This window comes from Aulonocara sp. 'chitande type north' Nkhata Bay, linkage group LG4 (assembly GCF_057382095.1).
Source record: "Aulonocara sp. 'chitande type north' Nkhata Bay isolate Kocher_YH1m ecotype deep benthic linkage group LG4, A_spYH_male_GT1.1, whole genome shotgun sequence".
Lineage (NCBI taxonomy): Eukaryota > Metazoa > Chordata > Actinopteri > Cichliformes > Cichlidae > Aulonocara > Aulonocara sp. 'chitande type north' Nkhata Bay.
Window position 1 is genome coordinate 18,106,992 of NC_141347.1, and position 26,413 is coordinate 18,133,404.

Genomic DNA, 26,413 nt, shown 5'->3' on the forward strand with positions numbered 1-26,413 from the left:
CGAGCAACACAAGATTATGGCTTTAAAGGGCTATTTCACCCATTTTGAGCAGACTTTGGATCATTACAAAAATACTCCCTCTATATTATTTACTGAGATCTGCCACTTCATTCCCCTGCAAAATATGCAGAATTCAGGTTCCACATGACTCCAATCCAGCCTAGAGCACAGCTTTGGAGAAGGTGAAAGACGGTGTGAATTCTGGACTTTTAACTGTATTTTCACAAGTTTTACAGCTTCTCCTGCTGGTAAAGACCTCCCACCGTCAAAGTACACTTCAGAATGGTCTCCGGTAACCCTATGTTGGGCTGGCTACATTGATGTCCTCGATTTGGTTCCCTTCATAGGGACTGAATGAATGGATGAGCCTGGAGGTCACTGGGAAGAGGGAGGTCTGGCCTTCTCTGCTTAGGCTGCCGTTCCTACGACCCAGTTCAGAATAAGTAGAATAAGATGGATGGATTTCGGATTTATAATTACAGGACAGTCTGAGCAATGAGCTATCAATGTTTTCTTGTAATTTTGTACTTTTATTTCTAAAAATCTAAGCTCAGAGATCTGTTTGACTACAGCAGCATTTCTTAAAATTGCACTTTACTTAATACGTTGTCGTGACTCAGTGCTATATAAATAAAATAGAATTGAAAAGAATCTTAAGATATCTCAGGGAATAAATGTGTAGTTAAAAGTCTTCACACTGGTCCGGCACACTTGCAGTAAGATCTAAGTGGGCTGTATGTGGCCCGCGATGTAAAAGGTACAGACAGCCAAGCACTCTGGTAGCTTTAGGACATGCCTCGCTTCCCAGTGGCGACATTTATTTTTTGCACAGGTTGTTATAAAGCACAACAGAAATAATAATGTGGTCAGTGTTTAAAAGACAACAGGGTGGCATCAATCTGGGAAACCTGCTGACTTAACATTTAGGAGCAAAGGGCTTCCGGCACAGCCAGGATGTTCGAGTAACCAAATATCCAGTTCAAGGAAGTGTAATCATTGTCAGGTAATACTCCACAGTTTTAAAATACACAGATGGTTTACATAGTTATCTGATTAAGTGTAAGTGTAGGATAGAGACTGGGCTGTGACTCTGGCTGTGCTGTCATTAATACAATAAAACAAGTCACAGTATTATCTGATCTTTGTTGGAGTATCTGGGATTTTCCTGTAGAGATGAAGGTTTAGCTTCAATTTCAAGAGCAGCAACAACTTCCAAATACATTAAATCACATTTTAAATCCTAACCTACTGCATTGTGTGCAGTTACACTGTGTAACAAGCTGATATGCATCATTCAGTTTCCAGTAAACTTGCTCTGAAGCCAAGGGTTAAGAAACTCAACCACATGATTTAATTATAAACTTAAATGTAAAAGATGTGACAACCTGCCATCAGTTTCTAATGTGCAGTCGCACCAAATAAAATGTTACACGTTAATATTTCTTTACTGACACTCTCCTAATCATAAAACCCAGAATGTTGAGTCTAAAAGCTAATATGGTTTTAGTGAAAACAGGAATGTTAACGCTGAGCAAATTCATCCTTATAAGTATTAAAAGTCACATCTAAATGCTGCAGATTTAGTGGCGTCAGTTCATTATTGCACCCGATCCACTGCCAAGAGAGGTCCTTATTCACAGAGATGCAAAAATATTGATAAGTTGCATATTAATTACTGATAGTGTTGGACCCCTGAGTGTTTTACTGGAGTCGTGTCAGATATACAAACACAGAATATTTACAAATGTCTTTGTACAGGAATAAATGTGTTACTAGGCATAAGGAAAAAAAGAAAAACCATGAGCGAGTGTGAGAAGACTTTGCTTTGGTCATTAAGCACCACTTTCCTTCATTGACACCAATCCAACCTCCCCGAGACCTAATGTTTCCGTTTAGGAGTATTTCCAGTGTCGCAGCATGAGTGCTAGCAGCATCGTTCCAGCAGTCACTCCATCAGATCTTCTGTGTTTCATGTAGCCATGGTTAGCTTTCTTGGTCACTCTTGGGATGTTTCATCTCTTTGGTTCCAATGCATTTCAAGGGGTATCCACAGGTGGGGAGTTATCTTCACCATGTCCCTCTTCCAGGATTTCCTTGACTTGCTCCAGACTCTCTGCCTGCCGAATTAACTCCAGCTTCACCTTAAAGGGGAGATAAGTAGGCAGATAAAAATCAGCAAGTCGATGATGTGCAGCATCCTGATGTAAACAGTTTTCCTGTTATTCTTAGATAAGACAGATCACCACAGAAACATGGTGTCTAACCAGATAATTCATCAGCCTCCGGTTACACTGTGACGAAGCACTTTTTGACCAGGATGTCCTTCAGTGCGCTTATTAAACAAATATGTAACACTGCTTTCGTGCATCTGTACAATATCTCTAAAACTAGAAACATCTTGTCCCAGAGTGACGCTGAAAAACTAGTTTATGCATTTATTACTTCAAGGCTGGACTACTGTAATTCATTATTATCAGGATGTCCTTTAAAAACATCCTGAAAAGGCTATGACTGATCCAAAACACTGCAGCAAAAGTACTGAAAGGAACTAGAAAGGGAGTCCTTCGCCCAAACTGGCTTCTCTTCATTGGCTCACTGTTAAATCCAGAATTGATTTTAAATCATCTCTACATACAGTTAGGGCTGGATCAGGTGACTCTCAGCATTCTTTTAGTTTTGCTGCAAAATTTCTAGGCTGCTGGGGGCTTCCCATGATGCACTGTGCACAGTGTTTCTTCTTCACTCACCTTTTTCACGCTCCGTTTATACACATCTCTGCATGTAATCATTAGTCATTATTCATCTCTGGTTCTCCGCCACAGTGTGGTTTTTTTGTTCCGTCTCCCTCCCCAACTGATCCTGGCAGATTAAGCTGACCACTGATGGTTGTTTCTTACCTGCAGTGACTGGGAGAGCTCAACGAAGTCTCGCTGCACAGCCTGGCTGGTGTCGACCTGAGAGCGCAGGCTGATCACCTGGCTCCGCAGTTCCAGACACTGCTGGTTCAGAGTTGCCTGACAAACACAGAAATAACAGTTACATGAAATCCCTGTTTGTTTGACTTTAATATTTCTCAACTTAAAAAAAAAAAAGGAAGCTCCTAATGGTGAATGCTGAAAATGAAAACAAACCACCAAAAGAACAACAAAGCTTATAGATCTAAAAGCAGGCTGCAATTACTTTCTCACTGCTGAGGATCTTGTTGGTGCTTTGCACATGAGAGAGCGCCACCCGGAGGGCTTCCAGTTCAGTGCGGCACGCCAGCAGCTCAGCCTGCAACTGCTCCCTCTGAGCGTGGATCTTCTCTGTCTCGGTCTTCAGACTGGAAAACTGCACTGCACATTAAAAAAAATACGTATAATAAAATACAAATACAAATACCTACTAATCTAAAGCTATAAGCTGGTCACTCACCCTCTAAAACTTCTGATGACATCAGTTTCAAGTAGAAGGAAGCAGATGGAGAATGGAAAAAAAACTTTAAGTACAAGAAAGGCAACACAGCAGATTCAACAGGTAATAAAATAATCCACAGACCGCTCTCCTCTGTCCGTGTGTCCAGCTGCTCCCTCAGGTTGACTATCTCAATGCGAAGGCGCTCTTCACAGTGCGCCCCCTGCAGGTTAGAGTTTTAAAAAATGAAGTCACACTGACGCCATCAAAAAGCAAACATTAAACGTCTTAATGCATACGGGCTAGCACACATACAACCTGACCACCACCTCTGCTAATTATACACATTAAAAAACACAGTTATTATTCTGCCAGAAAATTAAACTTCTCTCTACAATCTTAAAATGCCGGAAGTGAAAGTGAGAGGTCTGAAATATTTCCACTGATCTGCCACAACTACTCTAAATAAGGAAAGCCACTACTTCACAAAGAGGAACTCCAAACAGACAGACAAGCTTCTCGAGAGTGTGTAAAATGCCATAAACGTCCTAAAAATATTTCACTGTCTGTGCTGAATTTCACGTTTAAAAATAAAAACATCATCGAGTTTCAAGTGTTGCTTGCTGCAGCAAACTAAGCAATAAAAACTCAAAGACTGTACATGTAGTGCTGCTGAGAAGGATGAGCCAGTGTCTGGTACATCCTCCTCAACCTCTTCTCCTTTCAGTCTGGAAAGCTCATTGCACATCTTCCTCTGAGAAAGGGACAACTCCGCCTGGACCAAAAGCAAAGCAAACAAACAAATGTAAGTTGGAATCTGCCATCCTAATAACATTCACATCGCTTCATGGATAATGGTACAAACAAGCACTGGAGTCTAGAGTGTGATGGATGATTGAGTCATCGTACACTTGAGTTGTTTATGGAAATGAACGCTGCCAGTTAATTTCTGTTTAGTAAATATGTAGCTGAGTGTGTAATACTGTAAACAAAGGGAAAAAACTCGCCTGGGTCTGTTAAAAGTTGACCAAACCAACCTAACAGCAAATCTACAGCTCACTATATGTTGTTTGAGTGTTTCATGTTACTCACCAGCCGGCTCTGGACTGCATTCTGTGACTGGCTGAAAGATTTCTGCAAATCCTGGAGGAGAGACTCTGAAGCCTGGACCTGAGACTGGAGCGTTGATACCTAAGATCACACATATACATACACTCGTTAATGCACATATAGATAGTGTTGGGTAAGTTACTTTAAAATAGTAACTTAGTTACATTACTAGTTACTTCTCTCAAAAGTAACTCAGTTACTTCAAGTTACTCGTTACTTTCAAAGTAACTAGTTACTAGGGAAAGTAACTTTGGTTTGACTCAGAATTCTCTTGTTAATGTGTTTCTTCCATAACTTTGCCAGTCTTCTAGCTTGCTTACTTGCCACAAGTGCACTGTGCCACCTACCAATAGAAAGGAAAAGATAATGTGCATATTTCCACGAGAGAATTCCCACGCCTGGACCGTCATTGACTGCTGCCATGATTCTAGCCTACGTCACAGAGTCATGTGCGTCTTTTACATCCAACACAAAAACTGCAGTCGTGGTGCTTTCGATTGTACTCAGAACTCGGAAATTCTGCCTTCTGAATAGGAAGATGTAGGTAACACCAGACTGCAGATGAGCTGCATACAGGGCTGGACTGGGACAGAAAATCGTCCCGGGTATTTTGACTAGAGACCGGCCCACCATTATAGGAAAAATCATAAAGCCTTTGAATGAAAACAAACACTGCTGTGACAGTGATGTACACAGTTTTGATGGTATATATGCATCAATCTATCAATCGTTTGTTGTAAGATTCAGATAATTATTTTTTAAAAGCGAGACATTTTAAATGAGAATAAGAAAGAAAAGTATTTCTTTGTGCCCCCCTTTCCCTGTTAATGCCCTACCTTGCCCCCTGGCAACACTTTGCTAGACCCGCCCCTGCACAGTTACCTGGGGTTATTTGTCTCTCAGAAACAGTTCATAACTTCCCTTCAACTCATTCATGTCACCTAAAAGGTAAACCTGTTTCTCCATCACAGCTCTGATGATTCAGTAAGGACATCTCCTGGTTTCATCTTCATGTTTCCCTCTCACCAGATAACCAAACCATATCATGACCAGCAGCTTTTTTGCAGCTGTGGCTCCAGCAAACATCAGCTGATACTAGAAATTAATATTAAATAAATTCTAACAACAGCTGATCAAGCTTAAAAGTGCTGCTGTTGTTTAGCGCGACATCCGCTGGTTTCCTCTTTCGGCGCAAAGTGAGCGATAAACAAACAGGAGAGCCGATCAGCTGATCACTGATCAGTTTTCATGACTGAAGTAGAAACAGGAGAGGGAGGGGGCAGAGGATGAGAGAAGAAGAGGCAGCTGTGCAGCGTAAACACAGAGTAACTCCAGCTTTGTGCCTTTTTCATTGTAGCTGAATTAGGGGACACACTGTTCCTTTTCACCTCAATAAGAAACGCGTAATATTTTCTCTGAATACCAGACGGGACGGTTGGCAACTCTAATAACTTATGAACAAAATAAAGTTCAACATCATTAACTTCATAGCACCACCCAGCTGTATAGAAACTCTGTCATGCTAGCTAGCACGCAGTATGGAAAAAGTCAGAATAACGAAAATAAACTCCACCTAAACTTGGTTCATTTCTGACCCAGATAGACTGCAGGTCATAACTTCTTACCTGAAGTTCAGTTCACACTTGGACCGCCTCCCCTTTTCCTTCATCCACCTGCTGGCTTCCACCACTTGCTAATGTTACTGAATCTGTGGAAGCTCCGCGATAGCCACCACACGAAGTAACGAGTAACGAGCCTATCTAAATCCCAGTAACGAGTAACGCGTTCCTGATTTTGGCATAATAACTAGTTACCGTGCTCGTTATCACAATAATAACGTAGTTACTGTAACGCGTTACTTAATAACGCGTTAGTCCCAACACTGCATATAGATATGTACATACATACAGACACACACAGTCAGAGCGTGTTCCTGTACCTGTTTGTGCGTGTGGTTGCTCTGGGTATCCAGTTCTCTCTCCAGCTCCTCCTTCTCTGCCTGCAGGCGACTCACTTCCCCTCGCAGCTCTGACAACTGACCGAAAAAGCCACAATGCAAAGTCATTAGACCACAGGTGCTGACTGGAAGCTACTTAGACATTAAATCTGCTCACATTGGAGCTGTTACACAGCATTTTAGGGGGCTTTTTGAAGAAGTAGCGCAACAAATATGCAGAATAATTAAAAAAACGGTTAAATCCAAACCTGAGCATTGAGCGCGTCCCAGTCACTGTGTGTGACCAGCCGGTGGCCAGCTGGTGGCAGGTAAATGGCTTCAGGCACCAAAGTACCCGTGGAGACCAGCGAGTCAGTGTCGTCCTGAGCGTGGTGTTTTCTGGGCAGCGACGGCGTGTCCAAGGAGAAAGAGGACAACGAGGCTGAGTCACAGTTCCTTAGTGAAAAATATCCTTCTGTTGTAAGTGCAGCACCTTCTCCCTCCGGCACCGCCTCCAGCTCTGATGGATGGCTGTGCGTCGATGGCGCCGATTCGTCCTCAGTCAGACTGTTGACGACTGACGCGTGTTCGGCATCCACCCTTCCCTTCCTTCCACTGATCTAACAAGTATAAAAATCACATGAAGGGAGCCCAAGACACCTGGAGGAAAAGCAACACGGGCACACACTGACCATGTGGGGTCCACTGGATCTCTTCCACTCTACAGGTTGAGACTGCAGAACAGCTATCCTGGCCTCGTACTGAGCTGCTGTCTCTGAAAACACAAGTGACAACACATAATGATAATCTGCGAGTTCAGCTTTCATCTATTGGGACATTAACACGATTACAAAATCTGTTTTTCATCACACTCAAAAAAAGAAATTCATAAAAATACATCCATTTGCGCTACTTTTGTCCAATATTTCTTAAAGCTATTGGCTCTACCTTGGAGCAAATTACTGAATAAATATTAGTGCCAGAAACTACATTTAAACTTGTTCAAAAATTTATATGGGAAACCCACGATGTCCAGTTTTAGTTTTTTGGAGATTTGATTAAAAAAAGACGAAGGAAAAACTGGGCTTTTGTGCTTATGCAATATTTTGCACTGTGCACACAAAGAAATCCAGGCCAGGCCAACGCACAACAATCACTGACCTCTGAGAGCCTCCTGCAGTGACTGGATCTCTTGATCGCATTGTTTTTGCAGCTCTGCCAGTTCCTCCTGTTTGCTCAACTCACAGATCGTCGCCACACCCTGCCAGTGTTCGACCTGTGCTCTGCAGTCTGCTAGCTGGGCCTGCAGGCTCGTCTCTGAAAATGACAGGACATCACATTTTTGTGCTTTTCCTTTATTAAGTTAGAGCTAAACAAATTTATTAGATCACCAGCCAATGAAAGGTCTGTGCAACAGCTGCCCTAAAACAGTTTATGTTTCTGTAACGGTTAGTCCAATGAAATGGATTATATGTTTGAGCTTTTAACTGAAAGTATAATTATTGTTGTTATCAATCATAATTTCAAGCTTACCGTTTCACAAAAATTTAAAAACAATTATTTTTTATCAACATGTCAAATTACAGTTATATACTTTCGCTTTTCTGAACAGAAGAAAATCTGTTTTAGCAGTTGGATGTCAGGGCTCAAATCTCAAAGATTTGAGATAAGTTAGAAATTTTGATTTTTCTGAATCAAAACCTGAGGTTAAAAAAAAAATAATGAAATGAAATGAATATTTCTCTTTCAGCTAGCAAATAATAAACTTAACTCAGTCATTTTTTTATTATCCTGAAAAATAAGCAGAATTTACAGGATGTGCAAAAGTTTAGACACCAGCTTTTTAACATAATATCAGATAATCATGAGCTCATTAACCTTCAGCTGAGTCACCACAGATTAAAATAAGTCAAGTAGCGTCATTAGGAACTGATAAAGTGTGCTCTAACCTTTGTGTTAACACTCAACAAACATGGGCTACTAGGTGCATGAGGATACACACACAAAACAAACAGTCATACAATATAAACATCCCTGTACCTAACCCTTCAAGTTTGCTTGTGTAGACAAATGTGACCACATTTCCATATCTATAGTGACTAAAATGCTTTCCCCCTCCTAGTTTGAGTATTCTGTTCAGCTTTATTAACTACAATAACCTTGTTAGGAAACGGCTGATGGACTATTCATTTAAACTACATGTTTCATAATGTCTTGATCCATGCTCAATTGATTTAGGTCAAAAGCTCAAATAGGATTGCTTGTTGTAAACAAATCAGGTTGTAAACAAATCAAAAACTGAGTGTGCTCATGCACTATTTGTTTGGTCTGCTGTTTATCTTTTAATTTCATAATTTAATTATGAATTTATTCAATTATTTTTGTTTCTCTGGTTTTTCTGGAATCTAGTCCTAAAAGCATGGGCATTTAGAAAATGCTATATGAACGCAGGTGTAATAAGCTAAAGCTCGAGCACACAAAAATCAATCATTTGATCGATAAGATCTAGCGCTGTCACCGTTAACGCGTTAATGCCAACAGCCCTAATAAGTTCTATTCTTTGTTTTCACTTAGTTATTTTATGGACATTTTTTGGCTGTTGTAAATTTTAAAAAACTGTAAATGATGATCGATCTCATGCAGACAACTATTATTAATTAGGAAAAGCTTCGACGTGACTATAATGACTTCCAGGAAAGTTTCGCTGACACAGGGGTGGGTTATGCTGTACTGCTGCTACACAGAGCTGAAAAACATGGTCTGGAAGAGGAAAGGAAGCCTTATCTATGACGCGGTCACAAAAGCCAATGTCCGAAGTATGCAAAAAATCTCCATAAGCTGGAGTCATTTGGACACAGCTGCTCCGGACCTATTGGGTTAAACCTTATCTCTTTGGTCAAATGTCTGAAGAAACAAACAAAAAAAAAAAGCAGAAGCATTTTATGAAAAGGGTATTTTGACAACTGTTCAGCATAGGGTGGAAGTACACAGGAAACACTGCACAGATTTGGAATTCGAATCATTCAGTCCATCAGGGAACTGAAAGTGAAAACCAACTGGCCACAGTAACTAGTCAGCAGAGATATCTGACTTACACATTATTGGAAATCTATAGTTTGAGCCTAAAAATATCTCAGAACTTGAAATTGTCTGAAAATTACAGGACTTGGCTCCTTCTGTAACCTGTAAAATCTGTGAAATCAAAGTGGTTGTACTCAGTAAAAGACCTAAACTCCAGTACTAAACACCAGTATATTTAAGTTCATGAAATATTTGCATTAACATCTGAAGGAAGACACATGTTTAAAGTGTCTTGCTGCAGGCTTTTTACATAAAATCAACAACAAAACATCTGATTTGACCAAGGGGCTGGCTTGGACCACATCACTGATTAGTTTAGCTTTCAGTCTAACCATTTATTCTTTTATTTGTATTAAATTGCTTTCTACAACTTGCTCACTTTCACACACAGGAACTCAAACCTAAAAAGTATTTATTTAATAACTTTTAAAAAAATGAGCAGCATTTCTCTACAATCTCTAAGACAGCTTCAGTTTACAGTATATTTTTTATTTGAAAGGAGGGAGGATGAAAAAAATATACCTCAACACATTCCTCCCCTCTACATTAGCTTCCTTTATAAATTAAAAGTATCACTCCTGGCCCTGTACTTACTTGGTATTGGGATCGATACCGAAATTTGCAGTAACTTACAGCACCATTGGAAAAGGGACGAGTGAAACTTTATACTTTGCTACTTTTAGACAATCTCATACAGGTTACAGTTATTTGTAGGACACCTGTGCTGCTTGAGAAATTTACAGCAAGCACTTGTTGCACTGACCTTTACTACTTACCCTACACCTACAAGGTGATTTGTAAACTTACTCAAATGCTGCATTCAAGGACACCAGGAGATGGGTGTACATTCATGTGAACTTCATTCCGCACGACGCCCTTTCCAAGGGCACGCACGCTGTTCATCACCACATCTATGTGACTTTGTAATGCAAAACAGCCTGTGCACTGCTGCCTCCTACTATTTATTAAATCACCTGAAAGGTAAACTCATGCTTTAATGCAAGTAATAATATTTCAGTGACATTGTGTGCACTGGATAATACGACTACTTTAACAAAATGCCAGCTAATGAAGGCTTCTTTTACTTTCAGTTACATTTTCAGTGCTATAATCATTGTTATATTTACCATTTGTCATAAATTACCTAGTGGTTTTAGCCCTAATGCTGCAATAACACCAATGTGTATGATTGAAGTGGCAACTAAACAACATTAAAACCCACTTTCCCTCTTTTTTCGAGGAGAAAAGTAAACGTTAATACAGAGCTAGCCAGCGGTTAGCATCGTCCGTTCATTTCTATGGGCAGTAATGCTAACAGGCCGTCTCCCGGCTACGTTCCCCAGCGCCCCTTCAACAACAGCAGGTTCCGGCTGAAGACAAGCAACAAGTTAAAATGAATACTTAACTACGTTTAAAGCGGAAAAGCGGCCAGTGTCGCCTCGTAGCTTACCCTGATGGTGAATGTGGTGATAGTAGCTAGCTGTGAAGCAAATTAAAGTTTTGTTTGTTTTTTAATTACCTGTGTCTTCATTCTTGGAGCTCATCTTCTCGTCTGGCAGCTCCATCATCAGAAGAGGAAGGGATGTCAGGGGAGGGGGGAAGAAAAGCTAATCAAAACAGTGGTAAATCCGTCTTGATCATTTTTGTGCAAGCAGCAGGACTTGAGTGTGGAAATGATAAGCACAGCGTCAACTTCAGGAAACAACTTTCCCCGGTCTAAGCCTGCGGAAAACACGTCAACCTCCTTCCTGTGCATAGATGCCTGTCCCTGTTTGCCTCCAGTGTTTAGTCGGTTAGTTCGGATGGTTTTTTTAAATGCGCATTAATATCAAGATGTCGTGGTGCTCAGGTTTGAGTTTTATTACTGCTGCTTCCTCCCTGGAGATTTTACTGTACATCCTGATATGCCCGGGCTTATGACCCTGGAGATCAGTGAACCATAGCTTGATCCACATTTCAGTCCATATGCAAGAATATCATCAAACACAGATTACTTATTATATTAATTAAGATTATTATCTCTTTATTGTCTTAACAAACTGACTTAGACAACTTTATTTGGAGGTGATTAAATGCTCCTTTTAATCTCACAAAAATGTATTTTTTTAGCTGCAAAAGCCACCGTGGGAGTATCTGATTCATTTTATGTAGAAATAGGAAAAAATACAAAGTAAGTGTGACTGTAAACATGAATCAGAGTTTATACAAAATAAGTATACCCTCTGCTGGAGGGATACTGGTAATGTTAGTTAACCAAAGTCAAACCAAAAAACCAGGTGTGCTTACAGAAAAGACTCAAATGAGTGAAATGAAAATAAACAGGTGATTGCTGATCTTTGTAGGCGAATTTAAAAAAAAATCGAATACTTTTGGTTTACACCTGTATTGGTAAATACACTGTAGTCCTGCTCCATAACCAAATACGCCACAGCTTCGATGAAATACTCTGTCAGTTTTACACAAATCCATCAGGACTCAAACCTTCTAGAAAAGTTCAACTTTCAACTCGTTAGTCCACAGAATATTTTCCCAGAAGTCTTTGGGTCTTTCCAGACTGACAGATATCAACGATTTTCTTCCTCAGCTGTTTTATTTTCTGATTGATCTGATTTTAATGATCTGAAACCTTTAAATGTCACAAATATGAAGAAAAAAATCAGAAAGGGGAGCAAATACTTTTTTAACGTGGTGTAGCGATGAAGCTGTGAGGAGCAGAGATACTGTAGTGATGGTGGATGATTTTTAATACGTGGGGTCAACCATCCAAAGCAGCTGACAGTACAGGAGAGAAGTGAAGAAGTGCAGGCAGGGTGGAGTGGGTGGAGATGTGTCAGGGTGATTTTTGACAGAAGGAAAGAAGCAATATGCAGGGGGTTGGCGTAACTGAGGAGGAAGATACTAGGGGTAGGATGAGGAGGCAGGCCTAAAGGGAACAACCGAAAGAATAAGACTACGACCCAAAATGGTAACACTAGACTTCTTTTGAAAGGCTTACAATGTACTTATTGACATACATTATGTCAGGAAGCAACAGAAACATATTCACCGTTAGATCATGAGGCATTCATACGATTGCAAGAAACTATTTTACACTGACGAAGTGGCATTCACAGGTCAAACCAATGGTTAACCTTTTAAAAAGAGGAAATTACATTTTCTGAGCAAAACTTTGCACTCTGGTCTCCTAGCACCTGTTTCCTTTGGGTACCAAAAGCATAACTGAACAGGAAATATCCCGTGGTAGTTTCCTGTTTTTGCTTTTATTAAAAAAAAAAAAAAAAAAACAAATACTAGAAAAACAAGCTGGAAACCACTTAAAATGCTGATACCACACAAGTCTATGGTGTATTTATCTGGAATCCTGATGTGGTTTTGTTGCGATGATGTTTTATAACTGGCACTGTTGTTCACAGGTTCTTACAAAAACAAAACATTCAAAACCGAGACACGACATCATATCCTGACTTCCATTCAATAGAAACTGGGACTGTAAACAGAGATCATCTGTGTCCAAACTTCAAGTTCACAAGGAAAAAAGCTTTAAAACACTAACATGTCACAATATTACATAAAATCCTTAAACCTTACGCTTAAGAAGAAAAGTAAAAAAAAGTATAATCCATTAATGTATTGAACATTGCTTTTTTATTTATTCAAGTTTAAAACATGTTCACAATGTAGAAAGAAAATACAAAAGGTTTGATTGGTCACAGGTAACACTTCTTACTGCAGCATCAAGATGCGTGCAGACATCTGGATATTCTACATATGAGCCAACCTACACAACCTGCAGACATTCATGATGGGAAATGGATTCATTAACGAGTCACAAGCACTGTAAAAAACTCTGGTAAAGGTCCTCAGAAACAGTAGCTCATAGAAAGTGACTCACACAAAACAGCGCTTTAGGTCTCATACAGAAATATTATAAATAGTTTGGAAATGTTTAAATATCTTAAAGTGGTATAAGCCTGAAATCATTTCAGAGAAGAGGCACCGATATGTGTATATAAAATGTTTACAAAGAAGTCATCAGTAACAAAAGCTCATTTCATCTGCAGGTAGTGTGTGGTTTAACAGCTTTTTTTAATATAACAGAGATAACATCATCTAAATGGGTAAAGTGGCTTTACAGTTCACAGCACCAGAACTTGGATGGTTCACCACCAAGAGGTCTGCAGAGCACGGCGGCTGGTGTGGAATCTTGGAAAAGTGATCGTCTAGTCCTTCGTGACAGTGGGGATATCTGCATGCATGCGTCTCTACAAGCCCATGTCGTGATCGCTGACGCTCTGGCGTAGGTAGTCTTCATACAGCTTTTTCTACAGGAAGAGAATCAACCATTAAAATCCCAAAATAATCCACTTCATGCCAGCAGAAGCAGTCACACTCATACAGGGATGCAAAGATCCAACTTTTTTCAGTTCTGGCACCCGTACAGATTTCTTTGCTTAGGCTTAGTGTGGTTGGAGCGGTCAGCAAACTGATATCTGATCAGTGCATCCCTATCCGCACACATACACACTACCTTTTTGGTCTTGACCACCTCCTGCACGTACTCCAGCTTCTCCTGCAGCTGCCTTTTCTGTTTGGTCGATAGAGTGGGTTGAGTTCTGCAAAGAATCAAAGGGAGAAGTGTGATGAGGTTCGCAGTGAACAAATAACATGAGGACATGCAAGTGCCTCGGGTACTGATGGATGAAAAAGTCTAAAAGGCTGTGATGACACTGCGAAACTTCCTACCTGAAGATGAAGCGTGCAATAATGAGCAGGAGGAAGGACAGAAGCACCAGCCCAGCGCAGCCATAAAGCCGCTGCTCCACAGACAGGGAGTCAAATACTTTCACCGCGGGCGTCTGCACGACACAAGAGCAGTCTTATGTGAAGACCATATGCAACAGTTTCAACTATGAATGACGAGCGTGCTTGGCCACTGACCAGGTAGAGGGAGAGCGCCTCTGTACCCTCTCGGCCCAGAGCCGCCTCCAGCAGGTCCTGGGACAGAGCGCCCAGCAGCAGAAACGCCATCAGAGCCAGAGGGACGCTGAAACCCAGCAGAGTCAGGAAGCAGCTCTTGCAGCGTGCGCGTCGGTTCTCAACAGTGGTCTGCCTGCGTGAACAGATGGTCAGGTTATTCTCCGAAGGCAATTCCAAACAAAAATATGACTCACACGTTCCTCTGAGCACTCCTACTGAAGGATTCCCGTCAATCTTTATGGTTACACTTTAATTCAAGGTCAATGTATGGCTATTAAAAGGCGTGAACGCACAAACTCTTAAATCGATGTTAAAATTATTGGCCAAAAGGGCACCGTGTGCAAGAAAAACAGTGTCAGGAACCTCCTGCTGTGGCAATACCTTGTGAATAAGGGAGCAGGTGAAAGTAGCCTTTCAGAGGAGGTGGTCAGTGCAGTGTGAATTACAAAGTGAGTGTCTCCTCTGTGTTACCTGTCGTTACTGAGCTTGTCTGCGATAGCCTCAACAATGAGCTCACAGTCCCTCTCCAGAGAGTTGAGCGTGTTTTGGACCGTCTGGTTGATAGTTTTCTCGATGGTGCGACAAACCTCCTCAATCTGGTTGACGCAGCGGCTTGGCTGACAGCAGGAAGACAAACAGGAGGATTGTTTTTCTTCTAAACAGTAGTCTATAACAACTGGTGAATTGTGTGTGTGTAGAAAGAGTAAGGAAGGCAGAAAGATGAGATGAAAGAATCACTTTTACCTTATTTGGATTAGGAATGTAGATGGTGGGCATGTCAAACCCACACTTGTTGAGTCCGGGCCGCTTGCAGAGCTCCTGGACAATCTGCATCATCACCCTCTGAGAGAGCAGTAACAAAAGACACAGGAGTCAGGAGGAGACAGAACAAAGATGCAATTTTTCTGCTACTGATAGGGAGATTATCGACTGTATGTGGTGCTTTTCTGTTATTTAGTCATGCAAACAAAGTTAGAAATGCACCATTCACTTACTCATGAATACTGTGACTGCACAATGTCGTGTTTAAACAAGTATTATCTTACTGCAAATTAGGAAATCCCTTTAGTTTATGGACAGATCGAAATGAAATTAGAAATTACAAATATACTCATCAAGTCTGAAATCTGTGCTCTATTAGCTACAATTTCATCAGCGTAAAACAGACTTTGCAGCATATGAGGATCAACCACAAAAACATTTATCAGTTTCCTTTTCTGTGGATGGATGAATGTATTGATGGATATTAACAAACTTTGGTAAGATACGGCTCAACAGGCTGCGTATATACAACAGTTCCCTTTGGCAGGGAATCTGTGTCGCACTCACAGAAATCCCTTGGTGAAAGAAAATGTGGCACTTCAGACAGTTTTAAACCAGGCTCCAGAACAGGGAGCCACCTTTGTGACACAGAAAATAACCTGAAAGTAATCAGAGGGGTGTTCTTCAATGCAAGATTAATGAGCAAAAGCATCACTCAATCATTTTTCCATACCCAGTGCAGGTTTTGGGGGTTTTTTGTTGTTGTTTTTTTTATTCACTAGACTGGCAAAACACACCGGGTCAGCATACTTAGAAACTGCACTGCAGAGTGTGGGAAGGAATTATCTAATACAAAGAGAATGATGTAACTTTGTTTGTTCAAAGCGTTGACTCTCCTACAGAAGCTGCTGCTAGTATACGTACCTGTCTGTCCGACTCTCCTCCGGCCTCGTCAGCCTTGCTCAGGTAAAACCGCAGCCGGTCTCCATGCTTTTCATTCAGGCTCTCCACAATGTTGAGGGTGCGCTTGCACAGAGCCTGACCCATGGGGTCAAAGAAGACCAGAATTAGGTCACAAAGATCACCTGAGAGCGACAGTGAAAAGGGGCATTATTTACTACTGAGGAAACCCTGTGGATTTATTCTCATCGCATTATAAACTGGGTCGTAATCCCAACAAGTGTGGAATTTCTTTCTATTTCCCTGTTATTTAGTCAAACTAAGAACTTAAACTGCTTAAAGATGTGTCGAAGCACGCAAAGCTGACTCACAAAGCTCACTAGGGTAAATTAAAAGTACTAATGAAGAGATAAAAACTTGACTGATCATTCATTATAATGGAGAGGCCCACAAGCATCTAAATGACTCCAAATTGAGTGTGCTTTTAGTTTTGTTTGTTTCAGGTATCTTTGGTTTCACAGAGCTACCGCTCTCCTTCTGCATTACCAAAAGAAGATTGCTTAAAACTACCACAAGACAACAGCAGAAACCCACCCAGCCACAGGATGACCTCGTCCACGTCAAACGGATACTTCATATCGCCGTCCACCAAGCCTGGCGAATCAACAAACGTCACCAAGCTGAACCGTTTCTGTCGAGACGTGCAGATCTCTGTGCTCAAGTACTCTGAGACACCTGGGGAAGAATTCAGAAACACAGTTACAGTGAGTGCCTAGCATTAATAAGAACTACTACTCTAAAAGGTTTTCTCTTCCTATTCAACTGGGCGCTTTAATCATTTTTTGTTTGTTTGTTGGTACATACAAATCATTTTAAATGAATTCCAATAAAACGGCAAACTGCCAAAACACTGTCCATAGCAAATCTCTGGGCATATTAAATCTCTCACCTTTAAACTCCTGCAGAGGTTTGAAGTGTGGATACAGATGAAGGGTGGCGTTTCCCTAAAATAAATAAATAAATAAATAAAGCAGAAGTAGATCTGTCACAGATAGTTTGCAAAAAAGACATCAGGTACTCCAAGAACATTGAAACCACAAAAGACGAACTCATTTTAGTCCACAGTAATAAATCACTGTTACGAGGAGCAGACAGCTGACATTTTAAAGATGAAATGGCTCACGGTGGGAATGAGACGTGCCTTTTGAAAACACCCATAGCCCTGTCTCAAAAACAGAAAATGGACTGCAGCACTTACTGTGAGAGACTCTCTCTTGCGTCCACTTGTAACAAAGCTAAAGCCTTGGGTCTCAATTGCTACTCCAGTGCGCTGGATGTGCTCTTCCACGTACCTGAACAATAAGAACAGAAAGATCTTGATTATTGCTAATCTGAATAGTGTATAAAAACCAGAATGATGGGCGCAACTGAATGCTAAAGACACTGATAAAGATGGACAGGATAATTTAGTCAACTCAGATTCAGACGTGAGTCAAATGAAGATCCGAGAACATTTAGAAGTAATTGTAACTCTTTAAATACTGGTAATTTCAGAGGATACACACATGCGCTTTATTCAGTCTGACTGCTGTGCAACTGGGCAACAAATTAAAGGAAAGCCAACAGGCACCTTGGTCAGGTTTTAGTCTGATGAGGGCCTCCAGTGCCTGTTCCTTGGCACTGAGTTTACTCTGAGTTGTGCACCGATACATGGGCACATGGTTATCATGAAGCACAACATCCCCATCAGGAAAGAAATAGGATGAACACCAGGTTCCCTCTAACAGCTGATTAAAACTTCTGCAATCCATTGCTGTCATTACAATTGGTAATGATTGCAATGCTTTATATTAGGTTATGCGGTTGTGTCCCGGTGTTTTATATGCAGTGGATGCCACAACAGAAACACCTGAGACTTTGTCCCTCCTGAGTCCTACTTCCAATTTTCAGTTTTAAACATATTTGCCCGTCAAGTTCCTCCATTTTTTCACATTCCCTAATATCTATTTTAATGGTTGGGACAATCTCCTTCCAGGAAATTGCTAACATCTATGAGTCCTGAAGGTGTAGGGTTGCGGAAGGATTTTGCGGTTACGCGTACCTACGGCATAGATTTAACACAGAAGTCTCCTCATCCCAGACACCAGATTTCCATTACTTTGTCAGTTGGATAAGTGGTTAATAATCTGCCACCTATTTGCACTTGTGCAAATATTTATCCATAGTATATATTTACCAATTGATGAAGGAGCTTTTCCCAGCAGAGTGGTTCCCCATCAGCAGCACTGTGATCTTTTTTCTGGGCGGCAGCAACTTCACACCAACCGATTCGGCCACTGTGATCAACCCTGAATATAACAGAGAGTAGGACACAGATGGTTTATTAGCTTCTGTAGGAAAGGAGAAAAATCATGGTGCTGTGTTGGGATGAGCAGATCTAAATGATAAGTGACATTTGGCATGTAAAGGACAATATCAAAGTTCTCAACTACTCAAAGGAAGCCATTTCGCTAGGTGATAGTCTTCTTTCTCTCATCATTCCCATTTTTTCACTTGGCATTTTGTCTCGTCATTATCTTTGAGATATATCAGCGAGATGTATGAGTCAACTGGCAGATCTGGTGCTGAAATGTTGCACACGTTCTCAATATACAGGATAACCCTGTGCTGCCAATACTGGAGATAGATCCAGATCCAGAAGTGTGCCTTGTAAACCTATATTAGAAGTTACATTACAACTATGCAACTGACTTATTAATAACAAACAGAGTGTCACATCAGTGGGTGACTGATTTAACCAGCATTAATGTTGACAGTCGCATCGTCAGCAAATATAAAATCCTCACTAGCTAACTCAGCTAACGGTTAGCTCCCCGTGCTTTGGGAAAGGCTAACGTTATGTACAAAGTTAGCTAGCTACCCCGCGGTGCAGCAAAGAGTTTGTTTTATCAACTTTAATATCAAACAGGTGAAAGGTGCAGGCGTCAGGTGAGATGCTGTCAGTTCCACGAGTTGTACGTCAGCCAACTCACCGCTGTCAGGATCCGTGTACAGTTCATGACAATCCCGCAAGATGCGCTCATCGCAGGACACACCGCCGGTTATCGAGTCTGAGTTTGCAGCACTTCGGCTCTTGATTTTCCCGGACATCGTTACACTCAGTGATGAATTAAAAGATTCACACAAACTTCAGCAAGCATATGAATTCCACCTCAATGAGCTAGCTACAAACAAAGCCTGTCTGCCTCGTTTGAATCGCCCCGGTCTGTGCCTTGGCCACGTCGTCAGCTTGGGCGGCTTTTGTTGCACGGGATTATGGGTAATGAAGTTTGGAATATGTCTGAGGGGAAGCGCCAAACATTTCCTGGTTAGACAGACATATTGGATAAGTAGAGCTGTTTTTTAATAAACACAACATTTCATTAGGGAAACTTTAATAATTAAACTAGATTCCCTTGTGTTTAAAATCACAGCAAGTTATATCTGCAATTTTAAAAACATAAGTAAACGAGTATTTCAAAGCCAAGGACATTTACGTTCACACATGCTGCACCTTGAATGTAAAAATAATTTGTAAGCATCATGTTAGTAATAGCAGAAAAAGACTTTTAAGGATACCTGATCCCTATTTTGTGGGGCTCTGTGCAAATTAATGCAGACATGTTAGTGTATTTGTGGTCCAGACATTTTGGTTGGATTTTTAAAAACACTGTCGACTCACACCAAGAAGTTCCTTGGATTAAATCAAAGCATTGTCTTGCTGAACTATGCAAGGTCTTCTCTGAAAAGGATATCATCTGAGTGGGAGTGGGAGTACATGTTACTCTAAAAAACTGTATGCGACCTTTCCAGTGTGAAAGCTGTCAGTTTCATAAGCAATTATATACTCTTGAACTGAGTGCTGTTTACAAGCCAGATGGTACAGCTACTACTTTTAGTCCAAATGATGTAGTTTCCATGTTTTCAAAGTGAATTTTAAACTGTAATTAGTCCGAACACAGAAGACGTTTTCCACTTTGGCCCAGTCCATTTTAAGTGAGAATTGGCCCAAAGAAAAAGGCAGTATTTCTGGATCATGTTCATATATGGCTTCTTTTTAGCTTTAACCTAAATTTTTGGATAGTCTGGTGAACCGTGTTCACAGACGATGATTTCTTTCTGAACGAGTTCCTGAGCCCGTTTCATTCAAGAATTATTCAAGAATTATATCTGTTTTAAATCTAGTGCACTGAGGGCCTGAAAATCACAGGCAACCAATATTGATTTTTGGCCTTGTCCCTTGCACACAGAGATTTCTCCAGATTTTCAAAATCTTCCGATGATATCATGTACTGTCAATGATACAGTATTAAAGAATGCACAATTTTACATTGAAGAACATTTTTTCTTAAATTACTCCTTAATTTTGTAGATGCAGATTGGTGAAACTTTAAGATGTTTTTCTTAATACAGTCTTTTTATATCCAATCACAACCTGTTGTCACTCAACCTAAATGCAAAATGTTCCTCCAGTTGCTTCTTTTTAGTTCCTCTTACTTTTCCAGTCTTTTTGTTGCCCTATCTTCTTTAGAGGCATGTTGCTGCCATCAAATTCAAAATGAGCCAATATTTTACATGAAACAATAAAATGATGCGTTGATATGTTTTCTCTGTTCTACAGTGAATGAAATACAGGTTTATAAGATTTGCAAATCATTGCATTCTGTTATTATTTACATTTTATACAGCATCCCATGTTTTTTAGAATTGGAGTCATTATTTGGCTATAGGTTTAAGCTCTAGCTCCACCCCTGAATTGGATACGTGCTTAATAAAATGGTTGGAACATCAGTTTGTACTAACCACTAGAAGCTGTGAGGGCCTGCACTGCTATGCTGGTGGAAAAAGGGATCACTGCGCATACAACATAGAGTGCACACAGCAACACAGTGTGAGGCAAACACATTTAACTTGTTTAATATATGTGGGAATTTATTTTCACATGAATAGAATGCAAAGTACACATGAAACATTGGTGTAGCTCTCAATGGCACAAACAAAAACATATAAGGAAACTGTTTCTGGTGTGACTGTGTGAGCTGAAACCAGCTGACGTTGCTCACACAGTAACTACTTTATAATGGTGCATATTTAATGAGGAAACCCATACAATTGAACTCACGATTTCACAACAATGTACATTTTTAAGTTATGCAGACAAACATTTGAAAAATAATAATAATTTTAATCAGTGCAAGTTTCATAAGTAAACCCCTGTTAATTTTCACATTACACCTTATATTAAAAAAATACTTTACAGAACCTGTAAAGCTTTAAGACGAGCAATTAATGATACCAATAATTAAAGTGTTTGTGCAGAATTTTACTGCCAAAAAGCTGTCATCCAGCCCATAATTTTAGGGCTATAGTGCATCATATGCTTACTGAAGTGAAATTTAAACAGCAGAATTGGCCCTTACATGGGTGACATTGTGGTCGGAGAGCAAATAAAATAGTTTTATAGGATTTGTGGTGCCTCCTGGAACTCTTGGGGCCCTAATTTGATTAAGGTTAATGCTTGATAAGCCCAACTGATGTCCTCACCAGTTTAGTCACGGTCAGGCCTGACAATACCTTGTAAAATAAGGGAGGAGCGCTTTCGCAGATCATTCATCCCAACAGCAGTTAGACTCTATAACTCCTCAATCACGATGTCATAAGTCACTGGACACTGTGAACATCCACGGTCACCACTTCATGCATAATGGACCTTCCATGACCTTCCAAGCTATATAGTTTATGTCTTCCATATTTCCAACTATATCCATAATCACATACTGTGTATGCTACCATTGTATATAGTGTATTATCTTACTTTTTTTCATTGATTGTACTTAATTGTATTTTTGTATTTCCTTCATATATCTGTACCTGAGCTGAGGTAACGCAAAAATTTCCCTGTTGTGGGATCAATAAAGTCTTATCTTATCTTATCTTATCTTATCTTATCTGGAAAATCAATCTGAAGACAAAGCAGCTGCCACTCCTAACGGGATTTTATAAATAATTATTTTTGGTTGTTGAGAATAGAGGACATGAGTGCCAAAAAGAATGAGCTAAATAGATGAATAAATAATTATTGACATTTGTCATTAATTATTTGAAATTGAAAATAATAAACTTATTACAAAATAATCATTCAAAATAGAGTTTCATTTAAAACATGTAATAAAAACAATTAACGCATTTCCAATTTGAACCCATTATTGACATAATTAATTATGTATTTATTCGATTCATTTTGGGACCCTCCATTCTGCAGTACCTTTAAATAACAGAGGTGTTAGTGTTTGTCTCACACAGATTTCAAGATCTTTCATGCATAATTCATCACTGCCTCCCTGATAAGTATCCCGACCTGTGAGATGACACGTTTTGATGTGTACATTTGGAAAGGCAGCCTGCTGATTGCAAAATGCTGTTTTACATCCACCGTCTGTTGCCACTCGAAACCATGTCTGCTCCTGCGCATCACCATCATCATATCCTTTTCACATGTAAAGATCAAAGCCAGATTCCACTTCTTTATTCTGATTTCTCCCCTTCCATTAATTTAGTAGTACTGTTATGTTCGGGAGATCATTGTGTTTGGTTAATGTGATACTTGTTAGCATTGAATACATTAGCATAATCTGTGCTTCCTCTTGTTCTTACAGGCTTATTTTTACTATCTTGGAAGCAGTCAGTCAAAGGGTTTAATCTAAATGTACAATAGTTCTCTTTTAGTATATCAAACAGCATGCTTAGCAGGCTATCTCTTTTAAACTGCAGAGTACATCTTTGGGAGTTTTAATATAAATTAATATGTGTTAGGGTTTTGTACATCAATCAGTGTAAGTAGGCTCACATAAAATGCCATGCTACTTCAGTTGATGAGCCCTCTCACCACACCAAGGGGCTGTAAGGCTTTTAAGTTTCCTTCTCTCTTAAAGCATTCATTCGTTTTTGGCTACCAGTGCGCTTTCCTCTCTTTGGCAACAATCTCCAGGAAATGGGAGTGGTTCGCATAAAGGGGGAAAGATGAGTCAAGGTCAACCCACTGGACCTGTCCGGCGTCATCACCAGCTTCCAGTGGCAGCTCGCTCACGCTGTTACCTGATGTAAAAACAAAGAGATTTGTTTGGTATGATCTTTTCTTGTGTTTACATATGAACACAAAGCTGGTAACACACAACGAAGATGGAAACCACCTCAAGAAGACTTCAGCGATCCTACTTTACAAACATGTACAGATAGAAATGGAGGCTACAGTGCTGACTGATCATCACTGTTGAAGTTCAGGGTCTGACTGTCTGACTGCTGGGCTGGGGTCAGCATTCACTCAATTTTAACATAACTCTGGCTTTTTCACTAGCTTAGCATCAGCATGATGTATGTGCAGATTCTTGCAACTTTACCAACATCCTCTTGTCCTTTTGTGCAATAAAAACAAAACTAAACTCCATAACTTCACTCCTCAAATAATGTGAGTAATAATAATTGAAAATTAAATATAATTACTGAATTTAATGGAGTAACACGTTCTTTAATTGTTGTATTACTGAAAAATCTAATGTCATTGTAGTTTTAAGTAACATATTACACCCAACACTGGGCGCCACCAACTACCAAGTCTTAAATCCAATCTGGAAGTGCTTTAAAACCTCCATTTCTTTTTTTCTAATATACAGCAGGGGGCGACTCAAAAAGACGTTTTAGGTTGTTTTAGGTCTTTGCGCCACATTGTGACTGACAGGTTGATACTTTTTGAATATGCAGTGTGTGAGGGTCAGGAAACCAAGACAGTGACCGCCAAAATCTTGAGGATGAATCTTCAAAACACGACTTAACGAACCAATGTGTGACATTAAAAGTGGCCACATTCATCTTTTATATACAGTATTACGGTCCAGTGTTTTATATTCATATACATTCATCAACTTTTTTAAAACGCTAGAAAAATGCTGACAAGCAGAGGTGAAAGAAAAAAGAAGGAATAGCATTCCTCATAATTAATGATACCTAAGTCATCGTGAAAGTTGACAGCAACCGTCTCCATCCAGGAATTGTCAGTGTTTCTGGGATCATCGACATAGCCCTTATAGACCTGAAGGAGAAAGATCACAAGCTGTCAGCCCTCAGAGAAAAAGCCTGATAGTTGACCTGACAGACCCACCTGGTGATTCAAATATGGCAGCAAACACATAAGCCACTTTACGAACCATAAATCCTGACGATTTGAAGAGATTGGTGATGCGCTGATGGATTTCCGCTCTCTCTGCTGGGGAACTCGAGAGCGAGTTCAATGCTTCTTCTGAGAACTCCCGCTGCAGTGTGAGAGAAACCTGCTCGCCTGGATCTACCATGCCCTGCAAAAACAACAACAGGACTATAACTTCTTACATATCTCCAAACCCCTCCCTTCCACGACAATGAAATCTTGTTTTTGCTGCCCTACAGCATTTTTGTAGACACCATATGGCAAGCAAGAATGGCGGGACGCCCCTGTATAGACAGAAGAAACATAAAAAACACTTACCCCAGGAATGGCCCACTCCCCACAGTCCTTCCTCTTGATAGACACAAACTGCAGAACAGGCTTTTGGGAGACTGAGTGGTGAATCTTTGCCCCTTTGACATCTACCTTCCATCTGTCAGATGGTGAAATGTGCATAAATGCAACCGGTTGTCTTTGAATTCATCGACTTTTAGCTATGATATGAAACAGTTTCAGTTGAAGTCAGCTTTCAGATGGATATCAAATTACTTGGCACTAATGTGCACTGAGATTTCCACTTTTAAATTATTCATGCGCGGTATGTGAGTGTGGATAATTGCACTGTGTAAAGCAAAAGAATAGGTACCTGGTGACTATTGGATCTGCTGCATGGTTGGGTCCCCATCGTCCTAGCAACCCTCTGCCTGCCAACCCTGTGCGTCCACAAGGATTTCTATGGGAGTAAAAATTTTTATATGGAGTTTTGAGACTTGTAAGCAATGCCTTTAACAATAACAGCTAATGAAACAGCTCTGCAGTGTGAAAGGTTTGCTAACACTGCAGTTACCAGGGCAAATTCTACTAAACTGGATGTTTTATTAAATATCGGAAAAACCATCTTAGAGGTATAACTTACAGCGGTTTTCCATTTTCCACTTTATAGCTTCCCTCAAAGCTCGTCCTGTCCACAGCACCATCCACAGTGTTAAACTTTGGAGAGGAGCTACAAAACAAGTGTAGAAAAAAAATCTATAATGCTTCATAGATCAGATTACATTACTCGCATGGCGCTACCAGAATGTACTTGATAAGCATTAAAGGTGCTATTTGTTGCTCACCCAATATCAGGATCCGCCCAGGCTGGGTTATTTAAAACTGAAGGGGCCGTGTAGCTGACTGGATTATACTCGGGCCACTTCTGAGTCCAGTCCACCTTGTCATCAGGCACAGACAAGCGCTTGATATTGGACCCTGGATACTGTGGGCATCTGGACTTTACATGAGGCCCTACTGAAGATGGCATGGTCGAGTGCCGGCGGCAGTAACTAGTGTTGTCAGCGCTGATGGTTTTACTGGTTGGGAAGGGGTAAGAAGAAGGGCAGGAAATAGCAGGCCTAAAGGAGAGAGAAGATAATGTAAGTACTCCACATGCACTCCTTTCTCTCCACATTATGAAAATGCCATTGCCCCTCAATGATGACAAGAAATATCTTCTGTCACACGCACATAGATTAAAGGAGTAGGCCGTTAATCAGTGCAGGGCAGCGGGATTACAGCTGCTGTTACACAGCTGCTTCTGCCGTGTTGAAATCTGTACAGTGATCATTCTGTATAGCTGATCTTCAGTGGTCATGTCTATAATCTCGTGCATATTAACATCTATTTTGATATCCATTGTGAATAAATTGGATTGTGCATATAACCCAAGCCACTGTACAGTACTAAAATTACCTGGTGAGCACTATTCAGTCAGACTTTATATTTCCCTACGCTTATTAGCTTGATAGCTTCAAGGTAAAGGCTTATAAGTAATGTTCCCGTCCATACCTTACTCCGGAGGTCCAAACGGTATGCGGGAGTCCGAGAAGAGTAAACGCTAAACGAATCGGTCCGACCAAGTGTCGCCGCAGGGGTAAATGTATCATTCCTCCAATCAATCAGTAGCCTAGAAAGTACAACACAACGGAAACCAGGAAGTGCAACGCCCTGCAAGGTGACGTCCGCAAAGGGGTGCGCCT

General features: G+C 40.5%; 3 protein-coding genes across 4 annotated transcripts; all 3 read right to left on the reverse strand.

Annotated features, from left to right (window-relative positions):
* Positions 1–104: 104 nt before the first annotated feature.
* Positions 105–11,293, reverse strand: rabep2 (rabaptin, RAB GTPase binding effector protein 2). 2 transcript variants are annotated; one of them, XM_086288809.1, is made up of 12 exons: positions 11,040–11,292; positions 7,601–7,756; positions 7,132–7,214; positions 6,709–7,059; positions 6,443–6,538; positions 4,486–4,584; positions 4,055–4,168; positions 3,538–3,616; positions 3,415–3,426; positions 3,181–3,335; positions 2,898–3,014; positions 105–2,141 (listed from the first exon to the last, which is right to left on the reverse strand). In XM_086288809.1, the coding sequence occupies exons 1-12, from the start codon at positions 11,086–11,088 to the stop codon at positions 2,037–2,039; spliced, it is 1,416 nt and encodes a 471-aa protein (XP_086144935.1). In that variant the 5' UTR covers positions 11,089–11,292; the 3' UTR covers positions 105–2,036. The 2 variants fall into 2 exon arrangements, with proteins under 2 accessions (XP_086144935.1, XP_086144934.1); XM_086288808.1 differs by having other exon boundaries at positions 3,415–3,616; positions 11,040–11,293.
* A 1,288-nt stretch (positions 11,294–12,581) lies between these two features.
* Positions 12,582–19,443, reverse strand: LOC147332334 (uncharacterized). Its single transcript, XM_086288810.1, has 12 exons — positions 19,192–19,443; positions 18,396–18,507; positions 17,418–17,511; positions 17,109–17,163; positions 16,754–16,894; positions 16,184–16,344; positions 15,242–15,340; positions 14,969–15,114; positions 14,459–14,630; positions 14,264–14,376; positions 14,049–14,133; positions 12,582–13,842 (listed from the first exon to the last, which is right to left on the reverse strand). Exons 1-12 carry the CDS (start codon positions 19,307–19,309, stop codon positions 13,783–13,785), a joined length of 1,356 nt encoding a protein of 451 aa, XP_086144936.1. The 5' UTR covers positions 19,310–19,443; the 3' UTR covers positions 12,582–13,782.
* A 2,890-nt stretch (positions 19,444–22,333) lies between these two features.
* nudt9 (nudix (nucleoside diphosphate linked moiety X)-type motif 9) lies at positions 22,334–26,411 on the reverse strand. The gene is made up of 8 exons (XM_086288814.1): positions 26,223–26,411; positions 25,514–25,789; positions 25,312–25,398; positions 25,042–25,128; positions 24,717–24,828; positions 24,400–24,546; positions 24,200–24,284; positions 22,334–23,293 (listed from the first exon to the last, which is right to left on the reverse strand). Exons 1-8 carry the CDS (start codon positions 26,318–26,320, stop codon positions 23,148–23,150), a joined length of 1,038 nt encoding a protein of 345 aa, XP_086144940.1. The 5' UTR covers positions 26,321–26,411; the 3' UTR covers positions 22,334–23,147.
* Between the last annotated feature and the right edge of the window lie 2 nt (positions 26,412–26,413).